The following is a 17,452-nucleotide window of genomic DNA, read 5'->3' as shown; positions in this document are numbered from 1 at the left end:
CTCGAGACCCATGTAGTCTCTCTCTGTCCTCTTGGCCCACACATCCTACCTCCTCCCATCTCTCCTGCCTCCTTTCGGCTACTACTCATTTGCCCTCGTTTCCATCTCTGGAACGTGTCATGTTCATTCCTTCCTCAGGGATTTTGCACTTGCTCTTCCCTTTGTTGGCATCTTCGCATGGCTGGCTACTTTGTCCTTTCAGTCTCGCCAGAGATGCCTTCCCAGGCTACCTTTCTAAAGAATCCTAACCACCCACTGCCCCAGCCAATCTCGGTCTCTGTCATTTTCTTCAAAGCACTTACCACTGTCTGAATTTATTTCCTTACTTCTGTATTGTTGTTCTCTTCTACTGTAGTAGAAACTCCATGAGAATAGGGACTTTTTCTTACTCATCTGAGTGCCTAGAAAAGGGGGGGGGCATAGCAGGCTTCCAATGAATAGCTTAATTAATGAAGGATTTAAAACACACCAGCATGTTCAGATAGAAGGATGTTTCCTGAAGTATTGTTTGCATAGGCCTCCAAACTCTCACTCTGCTCTAGATCACTGAATGAAGGATTGAATTGATTGCATGTGGAAAGATTCAACTTTTCAGCAGCTGGTGATGATGGTAGAAGCATCTCTGATTAAGTGAAAGTACAAAAGACAGGTTTGCTTCATTGATGTTGAGTGAGCTTGAGAAATGGGACAAACTCCTTGTCATGTGAAGAATTTCTGGTCACTGAATAGTGGTGGATCAATCACTATGGTGGTGTTATGTAATTGTTATAAAGATGGGGAAGTAACATAGTAATTCCTGGAACAACATGGTACATTATAGATTCTCAGCCGAATTTTCCAGTTCAGTCGGTAGAAATCCCTTTTTCTCACACAGCTTCTTATTGCTTCTCCCTAAGCCTCCAACCGTTGCGTGGAAAAAGATTGCCCAGTAAGTGTTTTTGATGATTGGTTAGGATGTCCCCTCCCAATTGTCACCCAAATCAGCATGAACCTTTGATTAATCTCTTTAGCTCTTCACTGAGTCATTAGAACTATTCTACTTGGTACTGAAAATAGTTGCACCTTCCTTGTTTCCCGAAGAGAGACACTTGTCTTTACAAGTGGAAATACAATGCTCACTCATTTCTGCTTTATATAGTACTTTAACATTTGTCTAAAACCCTGTGAACTACCTTTGTGGATAATAAAATTCTGTGCATGTTATTTCTTTGATTACCAAGACTAAAAATGACCAGTTTGGGTAGTTTTTCCCAACTCGTCGCTGTTAAAATGGTTTTTAGTGGGTAGAATACCATTTGAATGCATACATTTATGCAGAATTTTTAAGCAAAATCAGCAAAGACACAATCATATAGATGAAAGAAAGATTTTAAGTGCCATAGGATTAGCTGTTCTAGAAAGAATAAGTTTTTACATGTAGATGTTTTTTATGCTTGATCTAGATCAGACAATGGCTATTTACTGTGTGTAAGGTGCTGTCTTTAATTTGAGCTTGAAATCCACTTCAAATAAAGCTTGATCATGGCAGGGTGTTCCATTTATCTTTTGTGCCCATATTTATCTTAAAGGGATATCTTGAAAAGGATCTTAGAGATGATCTGTTCAACGTTCTTGTGGTGAGAATTACGGCCCAAAGAGGAGAGGTGATTTTGTTAAGGTTTTATCAGTTAGTGGCTGAGCTACAACCGGAACCAGACTTCCTTACTGAGCTCCTGTGCCTGCCTTTACCCCTGCATGTTTGGGACTCACATCCCATGAAGATGCTTAGATGTTATAAGATGTTAATGGGTTCTACATACTATAAAGGTGAATTCTTACATCCAAAAATCACTCAATAAGCTTTGTGTTTTGATATAACCCAGAATCTAACAAGTGAGTTCAAGGTCTGCTCCCTTCTCCTCCTTTTCCTCTCCTCCCTCTCCCTGCTTATAAAATGTAATAATGTATTTCTTGAAACCAGACATATACCCTTCCAACCATGTCCCATCTTTCAGTTTCAGAGGTAATCACATGAAAGGGTGTCAGTGGAGACTGGAGTTTTCCTGACCCGTCCACACTTTGTGGCCTGTCTTCTTTGTTACTAATGCAGACGCCTGTGGGATAGCTCGCTGAGCTTTTGAGGATAGTCTGTCTCCCCGGATGTTTTTTCTCCTCTGTGCAAAGCTAAATGAACCATATAGGAATTGAACCTATAACCTTGGCCTCATTCATTTATCTTCTTTAAAATTGCCTTTTGGAAATTTATGTTCTGCTGTGATGAGATTAAGGTTGTGATTTCATTCATTCAATAAATAGTCCCAGCTCCACACTAATGGCAGCAGAGAGTACAGAGAGGCAGAGGACAAGGTCTTTGCCCTCAAAGGATTAGGATAAGGACACAAATCACGAATGTCGGGGCAGAAGTGATGACCGCTGGGGGAGGGGGGTGAGCAAATCAGGAATTCACGAAAGCGAATCAGGAGAAGGGTGAGAGGTGCATCCTGCCGGGAGAACATTAGGGGCCCTTGAAGGATGGACAGTTTTCCCAGGAGTCGGAGCGGGGGTAGGTGTACAGATGGTGGTACCCACAGCACCTCAGCAGGGTTGTTGCAGTGGGGCGAGCACAAGCGTGAGGGGACCTGCGGGGGCAGGCATGAAGGAAGAGGGACAGGAACGTTATCATTTATGGTGGTGTTGTGTAGGGATGATGGAAGATTCTGAACTGGGCAGTACTAGAATCAGAACTGTATAACAGGAAACGTCATTTGTCAGCCACTGTAGAATGAACTGGAGGGTTGGGGAAGAAGCCTGAGGAAGTGACAAGGGTCTGAACCTGGGTTCCCAACAGGGTGAAGAGAAGTGATGGGAGACAGGCCTGGAGAAGCAGAACTTGGTAACTGACTAGACGTGTTAATGAAGGTTTGAACCTGGGTGCCTAGCAGATGGCAGTACCCTTCCAGAGGCCAGTAGACCACAGAGGCTGGGAAGTTATGTAAAGGAAGTGAACACATGAAATTGGAACACTGGGGAGAGGTTGGAGCTGGATATAAAGATTCGGGAAGTCATTCACCAGGAGAGCTGTTTGAGCTGGGAGAGTGGATAAGGTCATTAAGGGATAAAGTGTAGAAATGAGAAAAAAAGATGGCCAAGGGTAGAACGCCAAAGAAAATCTACATTGGTGATATAGACAATGAGAAAGAACCTGAGAAATAGAGACCGAGCTAAGTACACTGTTACAGAAACCGAAGAAGCAGAGGGCTGCCGAGAGACACGTAGAGGCAAGTGTGCTCCCTTGTCATTGAGAGATGTTAGTGAACAAGAAGGAAAAATAATCCACCTTTGCTTTAATTTTGTCATTGAGCCAAATTACTGTTTTAATTGGGATTTCACAATGCATCTTTTTGATGCTATGCTTTGACTTCTCTGCATTCGGTTCCACTACATACTTTTCACTCTCAAGACAGTTAAAAACCAATCACATTCTTATATGTAAGGAATGCAGTAGGAGTTCAAAACTGATGAAAAGGCCAGTCATCTGAGATCACTCATTTATCCCAAGTGTTAATTGGGAGGCTAATACGTACCAGGGACTATGCCATGCCCTGGGGACATAGTGGCAAATAACACAGAAGCAAATCCAGGCCCCTGTTGAGTTTACCTTCTTGTGTGGATGAAGCAAACAATAAACAGACTAAAGAAGGAAAATACACAGCATGTTAGCTGGTGACATGCGCTAGGGAGGAAAATAAAGCAGAAGGGGAAGGGGGTTTGGAAGAAGGGGTGTCTTCAGTAGAGGGAGCAGAAAAGGCCTGACTGAGAAAGTGACATTTGGATGACACCCTGAAGGGAGGTGGGGGTGTGGGGTTGTATAGATATCTTGGTGAACAGGGGGCAGCACGTGCAAAGGCCCCGAAGTGGGGGCACGCCTGGTGTGTTTGAGGTCTGGCAAGGATGCCAGTGTTGCTGAAGGGCAGCAAGCACGAGAGAAAGGTTAGTAAGGTCTCAGGGGCCACATTGGGGCCCTGTGGTCATAGGATGACTTTGGCTTTTCCTCTGAGCCTTTGGATGGTTTTGAGCAAAGGAATGAATAAGGACCATTCTGGCTACAGGGGAAGGAAGGGGGCAAGGAGAAACAGGAAGATGAGCGAACAGGCTTCCACACATCCTGGGAAGAGGTGTTGATGGCTTGGACTAGAGTGGTCCCAGAGGAGGTGTGGGAAGTGATCAGAATCTGGATGTTTTTTGAGGGTAAAGTAAATAGAATTGAACAGATTGAGAATGAAACTAGGGAGAAGGAAGAGTCAGGGATGAGTCCAAGTTGCTGTATCGGTCAGCTAGGGCTGCATAACAAAGTACCACAAATGGGTGGCTTCGGCAACAGAAATACATTGTTTCATGGTTCTGTAGGCTTGGCCAAGTTTAACGTGTCAGCTGAGTTAGTTCCTTCTGAAGGCTGTGAGGGAGAATCTGTTCCATCCCTCTCTCCTAGCTTCTGGTGGTTTCTTGGCCGTCTTTGGCGTTCCTTGACTTGTACGAGTATCACTCTCTTCATCTTCACACAGCATTCTCTCTGTGTGTGTCTGTGTCCTAATTTCCTCTTTTTACTAAGAACCCCAATCATATTGGATTAGGGATGACCCTTCTCCAAAATGACCTCATCTTAACTAATCATATCTGCTATGACCATATTTCCAAATAGGATTACACTCTGATGGAAAACTAAAAATAGAATTACCGTATGATCCAGCAATCCTACTCCTGGGCACATATCCGGACAAAACTATAATTCAAAAAGATAGATGCACCCCCTATGTTCGTGGCAGTACTATTCACATTAGCCAAAACATGGAAACAACCAAAATGTCCATTGACAGATGAATGGATGAAGAAGATGCGGTACATATCCACAATGGAACACTACTCAGCCATAAAAAAAATGAATTAATGCCATTTGCAGCAACATGGATGCAACTAGAGATTATCATACTAAGTGAAGTAAGTCAGAAAGAGAAAGACAAATACCACATGATATCACTTATACGTGGCATCTATAATATGACACAAATGAACCTATCTATGAAGCAGAAACAGACTCGCAGACATAGAGAACAAACTCGTGGTTGCCAAGGGGGAGGGGGAGGTGGGGAGGGATGGACTGGGAGTCTGGGGTTAGTAGATGCAAACTATTATATATGGAATGGTCGGACAACAGGGTCCTACTGAATAGCACAGGGAGCTGTATTCAATGTCCTGGGATAAACCATAATGGAAAAGAATATAAAAAAGAATGTGTGTGTGCATATATAGATATAGACATAGATAAAAAACTGAGTCACTTTGCTGTACAACAGAAATTAACACAACATTGTAAATCACCTGTACTTCGGTTTAAAAAAAAAGGTCACCCTCTGATGTCCTGGGGCTAGGACTTCAACATTGGAATTGGAAGTGGGGAGAAGGACACGATTCAGCCCATAGCAGTTGCCATTGACTGAGCCAAGGAAAGTGTACTTGGATAGAAGAGGAGAGTTCCAAAGACCAAAGTTAAGAGACTCTTCAGTTTGAGGACCAAGACCAAGGCTCACAAAAATGTTAAATACAAATCCCATGTATGCTTGCAGTTGTAAAAAAGCACTTACATGTTAATGATGGTTTTTAAGTTGTATTCTAATTGTTTATGCAATCATGGTATTTTCCTGTGAAGCATAAGAGAGTCAGAGTATGGGTTGAGTTCTACTGGCCAATATGCCGAAGAAGTTACTGGGGCTGAAATGGAATGTTTTGAATGCCATAAAGAAGTCAAAGGACGCTAATAAAAATAATAAAGAGCACTTTTCTCAGAAGGAGAAACAACTTTGGAGAACACTGTTTCAGCCTTTGATTTAAGAAGTCATTTTTCTAGAAAGTCAGTCATGCTGCAGTGCTCTGAGCAGCTGCATAGTTTGTTCCTTCATCTGTTTTTGGTGAGAGTGTAGTTAAAACATATAAAATCAATTTTTAAAAAAATCATGAAGGCAATAGTATCACATTTAGCTAATTTGAAAAACAGAAATCATCACCATTCTAGCCATTTCATATGTTTTCTTTGAGTTTTTATGTTCCTGCTGTTTTACATGGACACATAGAGCTAGGACAACAAGGTGATGGTGCTGACATACAAAAAATCTACCCAATGTTTTCTGAACACGTTCAGCTCGAATTTCTCTCACATTCCAGCTCGCGTTGCACATTCTGTTTGCTCTGCCCCTGTCTTTGTCTGGCTACCATCTAGTCGTGCTTCAGAACTCAGCTCAGCTGTCACCTTTGGGGAAGGCTGCTGACTGGTGTATTCCTAGCTTTCCCAGTATGGAAGGCTGAGCCTACAATGTGCTGCCATATTACCCCACACCTAAACACATACCATAATGCTGCATGTCTCCACCAACTTTGAGGACAGGGACTGAGCAGTCTATATTTATTTCCTCAGTACCTTGCACAGGACCTGTGGGTAGATATTCAATAAGTGCATGTGGGCTAGGAATGAAAAAAAAAAAATCGAATTCTTTGCCTGCTTGGCACACATGGGTCACTGAACTATGAGACCTTATTAGAATTTAAAACAATTTTGTTCAGATTGTGCCATAAACCGGCACGGGAATATGTAATATAGCTTGAGAAGAGTCTCCTTTAAAAGTATTCGTGTAGGGCTTCCCTGGTGGCGTAGTGGTTGAGAGTCCGCCTGCCAATGCAGGGGACACGGGTTCGTGCCCCGGTCCGGGAAGATCCCACATGCCGCGGAGCAGCTGGGCCCGTGAGCCATGGCCGCTGAGCCTGCGCGTCCGGAGCCTGTGCTCCACAACGGGAGAGGCCACAACAGTGAGGCCTGCATACCTCAAAAAAAAAAAAAAAAAAAAAAGGATTCATGTAGATTGTTGCTTAAAAGGTTAAATTTGTCCCTAAAAACTGCACCCTTCAGTTTCTTACCATGAAAGGTACCTGAGATAGTTACCATATATGGCTTGTTTTTAGTATTGACTGTGCCCCTTTAAATTAGTAAGCAAAAGGAAGCAATTTGAACATACCTAGGTAAGGTAACATGGGAGAATATGCAGGAGCTTGGAGGAGTAAAATTCCCGGCAAAAGAGACAAGAATTATTTGAATTTTAATTTGTGGATTGTTTTGGAGAGGGGAGAGTTTTTTATCTGGCATAAATTGAGATATAATCTGAGTCCGAGTGAAGAGAGTTGAGAAGTATTGTAATAGCCCTTTGATGCCAAAAATAGTTCTGTGATGACTCGGCTCAAGATTTCTCTCCTCTCTGTTCACCTAGAATGCAAATAATATTTTTTGGTAAACGTTCTCAAAAACAGGAAAAGGAAGAGAAAAGTTTATATGGGATTATTTATGACTTCTTAGTACTGAGAAGAGGCTTTGCTATAGAGAATTCTTGATACATTACTCCCCTCATAGGATTTTGCCTTCATTTCCTAAGTCACTCGGGATGGCACCATATTGAATTCATTGATGGAACCAAGATGATTGACAGATATTGAGCTAAGCTGTACAGCGTGTCGAATGTGCCACTACACTGTAGTTATTTAAATCTTGATTTCTTTCCCCAGCTCTACTTTACGAAGTGTTTCCACTGGATCCTCAAGACCTTCCAAAATATGTTTGGTGTGTGGGGATGAGGCTTCAGGATGTCACTATGGTGTAGTGACCTGTGGCAGCTGCAAAGTGTTCTTCAAAAGAGCAGTGGAAGGTAAATGTTCATGTGGGTGTTCCTTTTACACATTTTCTTTCCTGGTGTGCAGTTTACTTGCAAGGTTAACTCGATAGCACTATTGGGAAATAATTCAAAAATGTCCCTAGTTTTGGATGTAATCTGTCCTTAGTTTTGGATGTAATCTGTCAGTGATAAATAGTAATGATGCCTTGTCTAAAAACCACTTGGAGATTCTCCACCGAGCAATATTTAATGGCCAAAATTCTAAATTGTGGATTAAGAGCAACCAGTCAGAAATACTGGTTGTTTTGGTTGTTGGTTTGTCTCAGTTTTTTTTTTTTTTCACTTAGACTTATCAAAATCATTCTGTGTCACCATAATTTTAATTTGCATGATCAGAAAGACCATTTTTTTTTACAGCACGTCTGCCTGGTCTGTTTCTGTATAAATATATGTGTTGGTGGCAAGTTAAAACATTGACATCAGGATCGTGTGTGTAATTTAAGTTGTGTTCCTTACAAAATAATGTCATTTAACAGCTGCTTGAGAGTCTAGGTCCCCATTTGAGTCCTACCTTCGTTCCTACTGAAAGTTTCCAAACCAGTACATTAAATGAAAAATTGGACTGAGGTTCTTTAAGTTATGTAGTCTAGCTTTTGCTTCTGTCCAAGTAATTGTACTTACTAAGGAGAAGTGGTCTTTTCGTTTGTTTCTGCCTTTCTCCAGCTTCACTTCCAAGCCATTAATTAACATCAGGCTTAGGCCTGATGGTTTTATTAATGTTGACTACTATGACTGGTCAAAGTGTAGAATTTTTTGCTATCAGGAGAAGTGTTGTGTAATTGACACTTATTCTTACTAAGGAGTTCAGCATTAAGATTCCTGCAGGTGTATTTCTCAGGACATTTTTCTGAGAGGTGAATTGGTGTTTCAGAGACTTAAGCATAAATGACTTGAATGTTTGTTTTGCTGAGGACCACAAGGAAATGTCCTTAGTTCTGGGATAAAAAAAGCTGACCAAGTAGTTATTTCTGTGCTTCTGAGGTTGATTCTGCATTATTTAATTGATAGTACATGATTTTACATTATTTACACTATTAATTATTTAGTAGTCCCCAAACCCAGCATTGAATTGGTAATAGGAGTTCCATATTTCTTTCTCGAGATATGAGCTCTTGGTTACAGGTGACAGAAGATTCAACACAAACTGGCTTCAGCACCAATGGAAATTCATTGGCCCACATAACTGGAAAGTCCTCATGTGGGCATGGCTTTGGGCAAGCCATGGTCTTAAGCCAGGTCATTCGCATTCAATCTCATTCTCTCCATCGCTTGACTTTGTTCTGTCTCTGTTCTCATGTGGCTTCTCTCGTGAGAAGAAGAGAGGTTTTCTGTTCCCAGGGGTTGTTATAAAAGCCCCCAATTGAATCTCCATAGACTGAACTTGGCTCACGTTGCCCCCCTCCAGCCCAATCACCGTGGCTGGGGGGAGCAGTGATCTGATAGGCTGGTCCTGGCTGGAGTCGGCCAACCTGAACAACCTAGACCAACTGTGGGAATGAGCATTTCCCGGAGAAAAAGGTGGGCCCTGTTACCAGAAGGCTGATTTCCAGAAAATGGGGGAAACAAGTATGTATAGTACTGAAATCAATTTAATTTTTTAAGATTGTCTTCCCCGCCACCCTCTTCTTTCTTTCCTTAACTCTGTGATGGACTCAGTAGAAGATAAGTAGGTAAGATATACCTCTGGCATCTTCTAATGCCGCTTTATACCTTCCAACGTAAGGGTTCCCCTCCTAGGCTCACTAATTGGTGAACAGAGGTGATAAGTAAAAATAAAGCAGTGAGTGAAGGACATTTAGAGAGGGTGCCTCTGGGTTGCCCGACCTATGGGTCAGCATCCACATCAGAACCCATGTATGGCTCTTTATAAAATCTGCCCTTCTCTGCAAAAAACGGTTTCTAGATGTTTTTGTTGTTTTTAAGTAGTTTCTCTGGAAGTAGCTAAGGAAAGAATTGTTTTTGCAACTGAGGTACATATAAACATGGAAAAGCCTAAATGTCTGTATGTCTTTTTCTCTCATTGAAAAGCTGATCAGTAATGGATAATGAACCTTGACAAGTGCCTTTTAAGACTTTTATTAATATAGCTTATTTCCTATTTATTTGGGAATTAGAATTTTAGCACCTACCTGTGTGAAACAAGGCTATAAATTTTAAATATAAACTTCATGAGAGTAATGACTTGTTTTTGTTTTGTAATTTGTATTTGCTTACTGTTTTATCACGTGTGTATGTGTGAAAGAAATAGGACTATCTCTGTATCAGAACTTTTTGATTTAATAAGAAATTATTTTAAAAATATTTTATGTAATTAGAGGCACTAATTTCACAAAATTATGGTATATGGATGTTATTTTTATTCCGCTTTTACAGATGAAGAAATTTGGGATCAGACCCAATTAATCTATTTGGAATCATAAGGCCAAACTTAGACCCATATTAAAGTCTTATGACTCCAAACCTAGACCCAACCTAAGGCCTCATAAATCTAAATCTCATAATCTCTTCTTTCCATTTTCCATAATTCTCAAGTTCATGAAAATCCTGCTCTATACGTCATTGTTTATGCCTGCTCGGTAATAATGAGGGCAGTGATGTAAACATTGAGAAGACAGTGTGGTACCCTTAGTGTGTGTCTCTGCGTGTGTGTCACTGTGTGTGTACACACACACACACATATACAAACATGTATGTGTGTTTTTATATTTGAATATTTACTATGGTGGTTTTCCGGTTTTAACCTTAAGCTCCTCCTCGGATTACGTATACAGAGGCTTCTAAGCAGCTGCAGGTAGGGGAGTCCTTTAAAATCGAAAGGAACTAACAACATCAGGGCGAACTGGAAATGACCACTAGAGAGAGGACAGGGGGAAAATCACAGCAGTCTGAGCTTCAAGCTTGTTGGCTTCAGGCTTTTATGCCCTAGAGCACCCCACTGCAATGCTTGGTCTGATAGTGTAGTGGTGACTACATAGGGAGACTGCACATCATTTGTTTTAAGTGTATATTATGTTCTCTGTGTCCCGTCTAATGGGGTGTAGATATGTGCTTATTTCTTCTTCTTAAACATTTAATATAAAAACACTTAGATGTCTCATCCAGAATACCTTTTTTGTCAATAATGTTGGTTTAGAGCCGGATTACTGTACCTTACGATGGAAGCTTATCGTTTTATTTTTAAATTTGAATTGCTTATTTGCCTTGAAGGTTTGTCAGGACCTTTCTGTCTTAAGAAAAAGAATAAACCTATATGCACACGCTCATGCACACATACACACATATATATTTTAAGTTGGGTTCTCCCTAGTGGTGGAAAGTGGACTGGCTTTAGGGTCAGAAGACTTGGTTTAATTTCCAGCCCTGCCACTCACTTGGTGTAAGATTATGGCAAGTTATTTAACTTACTTGGGCATCAGTTTCTTTATTTATAAATGGAAATGGTAGTATTGCCTTACCTGTTGCTATGAAAAATTACATGAAAGCAAAATGTCTTTGCAGATTTTATAAATCATAAAGTGGCATCAAAATATTAGACCTTGGGCTTCCCTGGTGGCGCAGTGGTTGAGAGTCCGCCTGCCGATGCAGTGGACACGGGTTCGTGCCCCGGTCCGGGAGGATCCCACATGTCGTGGAGCGGCTGGGCCCGTGAGCCATGGCCGCTGAGCCTGCGCGTCCAGAGCCTGTGCTCCGCAGTTGGAGAGGCCACAGCAGTGAGAGGCCCGTGTACCGCAAAAAATATATATATATATTAGACCTTGACTTTAGGAACAACTGCTGAAGTTCTTTGGCCACGTCCGTACACAGAGATCATGTAAATGATTCAGTAACGTTGTACTGTTAGGTCTTCATTTTTTCTTCGTTTTTCCCGTATTACATTATTTTGCCCGTAGAACTGCCCTTTGAGGTTGTAAGATCCTTCTAGACTAGCAGTTCTCAAAGTTTCAAAGGATGTCGGCGTGAGGGGATGAGGGGTGAGGGGATAGAAGGCCTGTTGACATTTCCTTGAGGGACTTTTCCACATTTTCCACCGTGGACTGAACCACCAAGATTGATTCCCATAACGAACCTTCATAGCTGACTCTGGCACCCACCTTTGGGAGTTGCACAGTAGAGGAAATATTGAGAGATGCCAACTGGACTTTTAGCTCCCCTGTTCGATGTCTTTAGGGCAGGACAGGGTCTCATCTCTAGAACCTAGCAACACCGCAGATATTTAGTAGCCACTAAATAAATGTTTGAATGTACATATCAACGTACCTATGTGGCATAAGAGCATTCCAGGTTAATGACTTGCCCCTCAAACCAGTAAATTAGCAACGAAACTGGCCCAAGAATTTACGCAGGCCTTTTGATGTCTAATCTGCAACTTCTAATTCTAGTCTGAGTTTTTACTTTCTCAGTCTCTTTCCAACTGTAAGTTCCCATTGGTTTCATCTTGTGTGTATTTTACTTTGAGATCCCTCAATGAACAGAGCTGCCTACAGTCAGCAGGCTATTTTATAACCTAATTTCCTTTCTGGCTACTCAGTATACAGCAGTGTCTGGAAGACACAGCCCCCACAAATCACTGAAGAGAGGTACAGGGCTGTGAAAGAAGAAGAGAGTTCACTATAATGTAAAGTCAGCTGGATTTATATTTTTGTAAGCAGACCCGTTAGGCTAAAGAGTTCATATCTTGGTATGGCCAGCCAAATCATATGATGTCTATTTCGACACTCAGACATTTCCCTGAAGTAAGAGACGTATAAATCTATTTCCTGAAATGAAACGGCTTTAAAAGGTCTAACTGTAGATTAATCTCAGCAGTCCTCAAATATGCAGCATTTAAGGTACCCACACCTGGATACATGCACCTCATTCCTTTCACGTGTACTTCGCAGCATATAGGTGAGAAATCCTGCAATTCATAGACTGATTATCCTGTGGGGGAACATGTTTTTAAGGACATGTAATGGTTGACTAATAGTTAATTTTCTTAGCTTTTCTAAACTGAATGAGTAAACCGAACAGGTCCAGAGGAAAGTGTGTCTCACCATGTCATGGGCTCATGTTATCCCCATCAATACTGTGTGTGCTCTTAAGCAAGAGGGCCCAACAGGCGAGAGTGTGAGTAAGTGTGAGGTCTGGGGGGCTGGATGATGGACCGTGCAATTATGCCGCAAAACAGAGCATTTAAATTGAATGGACACAAGCTAGATCAGGATGGTCTTACATAGTAATTGAAATACAGCCATCCCCTTGTAATTGGCAATATGAAATTAAGGAAATGATAAAACAAGGAAATAACACCTGCTTATTAGATGTCTTCAGGTCACGATGTGTGTGATGCAGCCCTCCGTGTCTCTGTGTGCCACGTACAGGAAGCTAATGTACATCAGAGGGCATCGTCCCTCCTACAGAACTGCTGAGTCAGAGATAGGAAACCAAGGATTCTTCTGGCTTACAGTTTTCTCACGAAACACTTTAAAGATGAAGTCTTTTTTTCCCTTTACCAAAAATTGGGAACGAGGTAACCTGATTCTTTCCAACTACTTCCTATAAGTGCTTAAATAAATACCTACCCAGTAGATCATATCTAGGATTTTTATGAACACTCCTTTCCTCCTTATATAAACCCAAGGCTTTTGTATTAATTACAAATGTTTGCCCAGATTTTTTTATATATCCCTTCAGTTGGTTGCCATGGGAACATACAGAGCCATGACATTTAGGCCAATCTGGAAGGTCAAGGAAACTTCTTAAAGAATTGACCCCCAAACTGAATCTTGAAAGATTAGGATTGGCAATGCTGAGGGGGAGTAAGGACAGGCTGTCTGCACAGGGCATCAAAAGCTATTTCGTGTTACCTCTATGGACGTGTGAGAGGCAAGGAGATAAAAGTGGAGGCTGATGTGCAGATTGAGTCCAGGTCCTGGACTCTAAGGAGGGGCCTGAATTTATCCTTGGGCGAAACAGAACCTCTGAATGTTTTCATACAGCAGAATGGTAAGCTCAGGTTCGCATTTAATATCTGGCTGTGCGGAGGTAGGCTTATTTAAAGAGAGACAGTTCCGGTGGCTCTTCTAAGTCATTTCGGTGAGAGATGACCAGAGATAGAACTAGACCAGCAGCGTTAGGGATAAAGAGGAGGGGACAGCTAACAAGACTATCTGGGAAGTAACATTGGTGGGTCTGTTGGAGGTAAGGAAGCAAAGATCTGGGATGTTTCCATAGGCTCGGCTGCTGGTGACCTTTGCTGAGACGGGGGACGCTGGAGTGGGAGCAGCTTTGGGGGCATGGGGGGCAAAGGTCATTCATTCACCAAACATATTCAATATCCACTAAATGGCAGACACTCTTCTTGGCATACCTAGGGACTTCCTGGATGAAGAAAGTGAACAAAATATACAAAGATCCTTGCCGTGGTGGAGATTACATTCTAGTGAGAGGTGGTGGAGAGATTAAACATACTAAATGAGTTATTTGTGTAACATGAAAAGTTGATGGGTGCTCTGAAAAACAAGCACTGCCAGGATAAATGGGGTTGGAATGAAATTCCTTTTAGGACAATGAGTTTGAAATGTCCATAGAACATTCAGACGTGCCTAACAGGAAGTTGGATGTGTGATTCTAAAGCTTGGGGAATAGGGAAAGATCGAAAATAACTATTTTAGAATCATCCTCCATGAAAGTAGATGCATTTGCCCAAGAAATGGGTATTTAGAGAGACAAGGAATAAGCCAAGTTTAGAACCTTAGAGAGCATAAATATAGGACATTGTGTGTGTGTATATGTGTGTATGTGTGTGTGTGTGTGTGTGTGTGTTTACACATGTGTGAATAATTTTTCTCTCTCCTCCATGTTGTACACAGAAAAAAGTCTTAGTTGCTTGGTCTCTGGTTCTTCCAAGTTTAGATGAACTTCAGACATTATTGCATCTGTGGAACTTTCAATCCCAGTTTTTGCTCGTTATTAATCATTAGTCTTGATTTTCTTTTCATCTTAGCCAGTCCGTAGCCCACAACCAAACATGATAGCGAGGAAATTTGATTTGCTAACCCCGGGCAGAGATAATGTCACACATGGAGCAGATGCTCTAGACACATTTGTTGATCGATAACTATTTAAATATATGTATGGGGTTCCCCCTTGTTCCTGTCACTGTTTCTCTGAGGTCAAAACTATGTTGAAGTGATTTCTTAGAAAATGATTTGGAGTAGGGACACGTAGGCCAAAAATAAATTAGCGTTATCCAAAGAGAGCTTCTTGTTGCTTAAAATTTTAAACGAAGGTGCACTTCACATAGCAAATTTGGAAAGTATAAATTAGAAGCACAGGAAGTAATTTTCAGGTATTCCCCGTGTCTGTGCCTCTGTTTGCAGCCCATGTTGTTCCAGAAAAGAATCCAAAGCAACTCACAGCTTTCCATGAGGTAAAATGAAAGTTCTCATAAGTGAAATGAAAAACAGGACAAAGGCAAGACGAGAGCAAGAAAGAGAACATACAGCCAGGAAAGGGGATGGTAGAGAGAAATATGCCCTTTGGCCCTGGCAGACACCGGCCACCTACTTGGCTTTCTAGGCCCCAGCTCACAGACAGTGGTGAGTCACCTGATGTACGATGTTCTTAACAAGTAGATTAGGGAATTGCCTGTTGAGAAGAAAATTTTCATGAGCTGCTTTGGTTGTAATGTGCCTGTTCTTTTCATGTGAATTATAACCTGAAATTTAAAAAAGTAACTCTCCCATTGGTATTAGTGGGATTGTTTGGTTTATCTTAAGGAGCAGTGCGAGAAACATGCTTTATTCTGTCAAACACCTTCTCCGAGAATCATCGCTGTTATTTATGGAGCAGTTACTCCATGCCAGGCAGGCACTATGCCAAGTACTCCATGTTTTATGTCATTTTTTCCTCATAACTGCTGTCTTAAAGCTGAAAGTTTTGTGAGTTTTGCAAGGCAATATCTTTAAACCTGAACCCTCTAAGCAATTGTTGTAACAAGGAAAACAGTGACTACTTTTCTTTAACAAGGCTTAATGGTATGATCCTTCCACTCTTAAAATTAATAGCAATAGTGGGCTTCCCTGGTGGCGCGGTGGTTGCGAGTCCACCTGCCGATGCAGGGGACACAGGTTCGTGCCCCGGTCCGGGAAGATCCCACATGCCGAGGAGCGACTGGGCCCGTGAGCCATGGCCGCTGAGCCTGCGCATCCAGAGCCTGTGCTCCGCAACGGGAGAGGCCACAACAGTGAGAGGCCTGCGTACCACAAAAACAAACAAACAAAAAAATTAATAGCAATAAACATTTGAGTACTTATTTTATGCACATTAACCTAAGAACTTCATTGTTTTATCATTTTAATCCTCATGATAATCCTATGAAATAGGTCCGATTATTCAATTATTATCTGTCCTCATGTTAGAAATCAGTCATCTGAGGCATGTAAGAGTTGAATTAGTCAGTCCAAGGTCACCCAGATCGAAGGAAGTGGCAGGGCGGGGATTTGAACCCAGGAAGTCCAGGCATTCTGACTCTGTATATTCAGCACATAAGCTCTACTGCCTCTCACAGAGTTATATCAGATCCCAACTATTTTTACCCCTCAAAAAGTAGGGCAACATCCCTGGCTGGAGAACACTTATGAAGAGCCCATTGTAATTTAACAGTTTTCCCGCTATACTCTAAATAATTAACTCCTAGCCATTCCAAGTTGAAGCTCTCATTTGAATTTCTGTTGCCCTAATGGGAAAGAAATTGGGTAGTCTCTAATTTTTTCTTAAGGAGTGAACTCCCTATTTTTAAAAATTACCATTACCATCCTAAAGTACATCTTTAACATCTTGATATTAATCTAAGGTTTGGTGGAAATTTTTTATCTTCCTGTGTTTCATTTCCTATGTGTGATAAAAATTAGACAGAGCATGTCAGGCTCAGAGAAGCATTGCGAGCAGGACCTTCCTCCTCCAAAGCTGAAAGCCCCAAACTCTTCAGCCCTGATGCCTGGCAGCTCAGAAACAGACCCGAGAGCCAGAGGACGCAGGGCTGCCCTCCCAGAACTTGCGCCCATGATGTCACTAGGATTGTACCGCTTACGTGATTCTGTCCCCTTGAGAATGCTTTGACACCGGAAATGAAAATTGCTAAGTTGATTGCAGTCAGCGCCAAAAACAGAGCCCTGGAAGATACGGAGGATAAGGAGGCGTTTAGGCATTAAGGTGGAGGTGGGTGGTGGAGGGATGGAAAGATGGGGGCTCGAACCTGAGTCTGCTCAGTTGAGCAGGCGCCGTTCGGTGAGGGCCTGGTCCATGCCCAGAGGTGGAGGAGGCGACTGAACAAAGACACTGGGGCCAAACAAAGGCCCTCATTTTACAGTGCGAAATCTCAGCCCTTCTTAAACACAGCAAGTCTTTTTTGAGGAGAAAAATCAACGCAGGGGTATAGGCAGCGTTGTCCCTTGGTGTCTGTGCAGTGGCTCATGGCAGGTACCACCTAGCAGAAGAGAAGACGACTGGGATGGGGTTGTGGATGATGGAAGGTAGAAAGGGCCTGACTTAGGATGGAATTGGTACAACTGAACAGAAGGCCTGATTTGAGAAATGAGAAGGAGGAACGGGCAAGACCTGATGGTGGATTAGTTCTGGGGGATGATGGAGATTCTGATGGAGACTTGGGAGGAAACATTTTGAGAATGGAGAGGATGAGAGGAATTTAAAAACTGTTGAGA

General features: G+C 42.0%; 1 protein-coding gene across 1 annotated transcript in view; it reads left to right on the top strand.

The window, feature by feature from the left end:
- Nucleotides 1–17,452, top strand: part of NR3C2 (nuclear receptor subfamily 3 group C member 2) — a 372,850-nt gene that overhangs the window by 167,941 nt on the left and 187,457 nt on the right. Inside the window, exon 3 of the mRNA XM_012535563.3 lies at nucleotides 7,582–7,721. Coding sequence (XP_012391017.1) covers nucleotides 7,582–7,721 — 140 coding nt within the window. The remainder of the gene's footprint in view (nucleotides 1–7,581; nucleotides 7,722–17,452) is intronic.

This window comes from Orcinus orca, chromosome 4, assembly GCF_937001465.1.
Source record: "Orcinus orca chromosome 4, mOrcOrc1.1, whole genome shotgun sequence".
Classification (NCBI taxonomy): Eukaryota; Metazoa; Chordata; class Mammalia; order Artiodactyla; family Delphinidae; genus Orcinus; species Orcinus orca.
The sequence above is the reverse complement of the archived record's forward strand: the minus strand, read 5'-3'. Positions and strand labels throughout refer to the sequence as shown.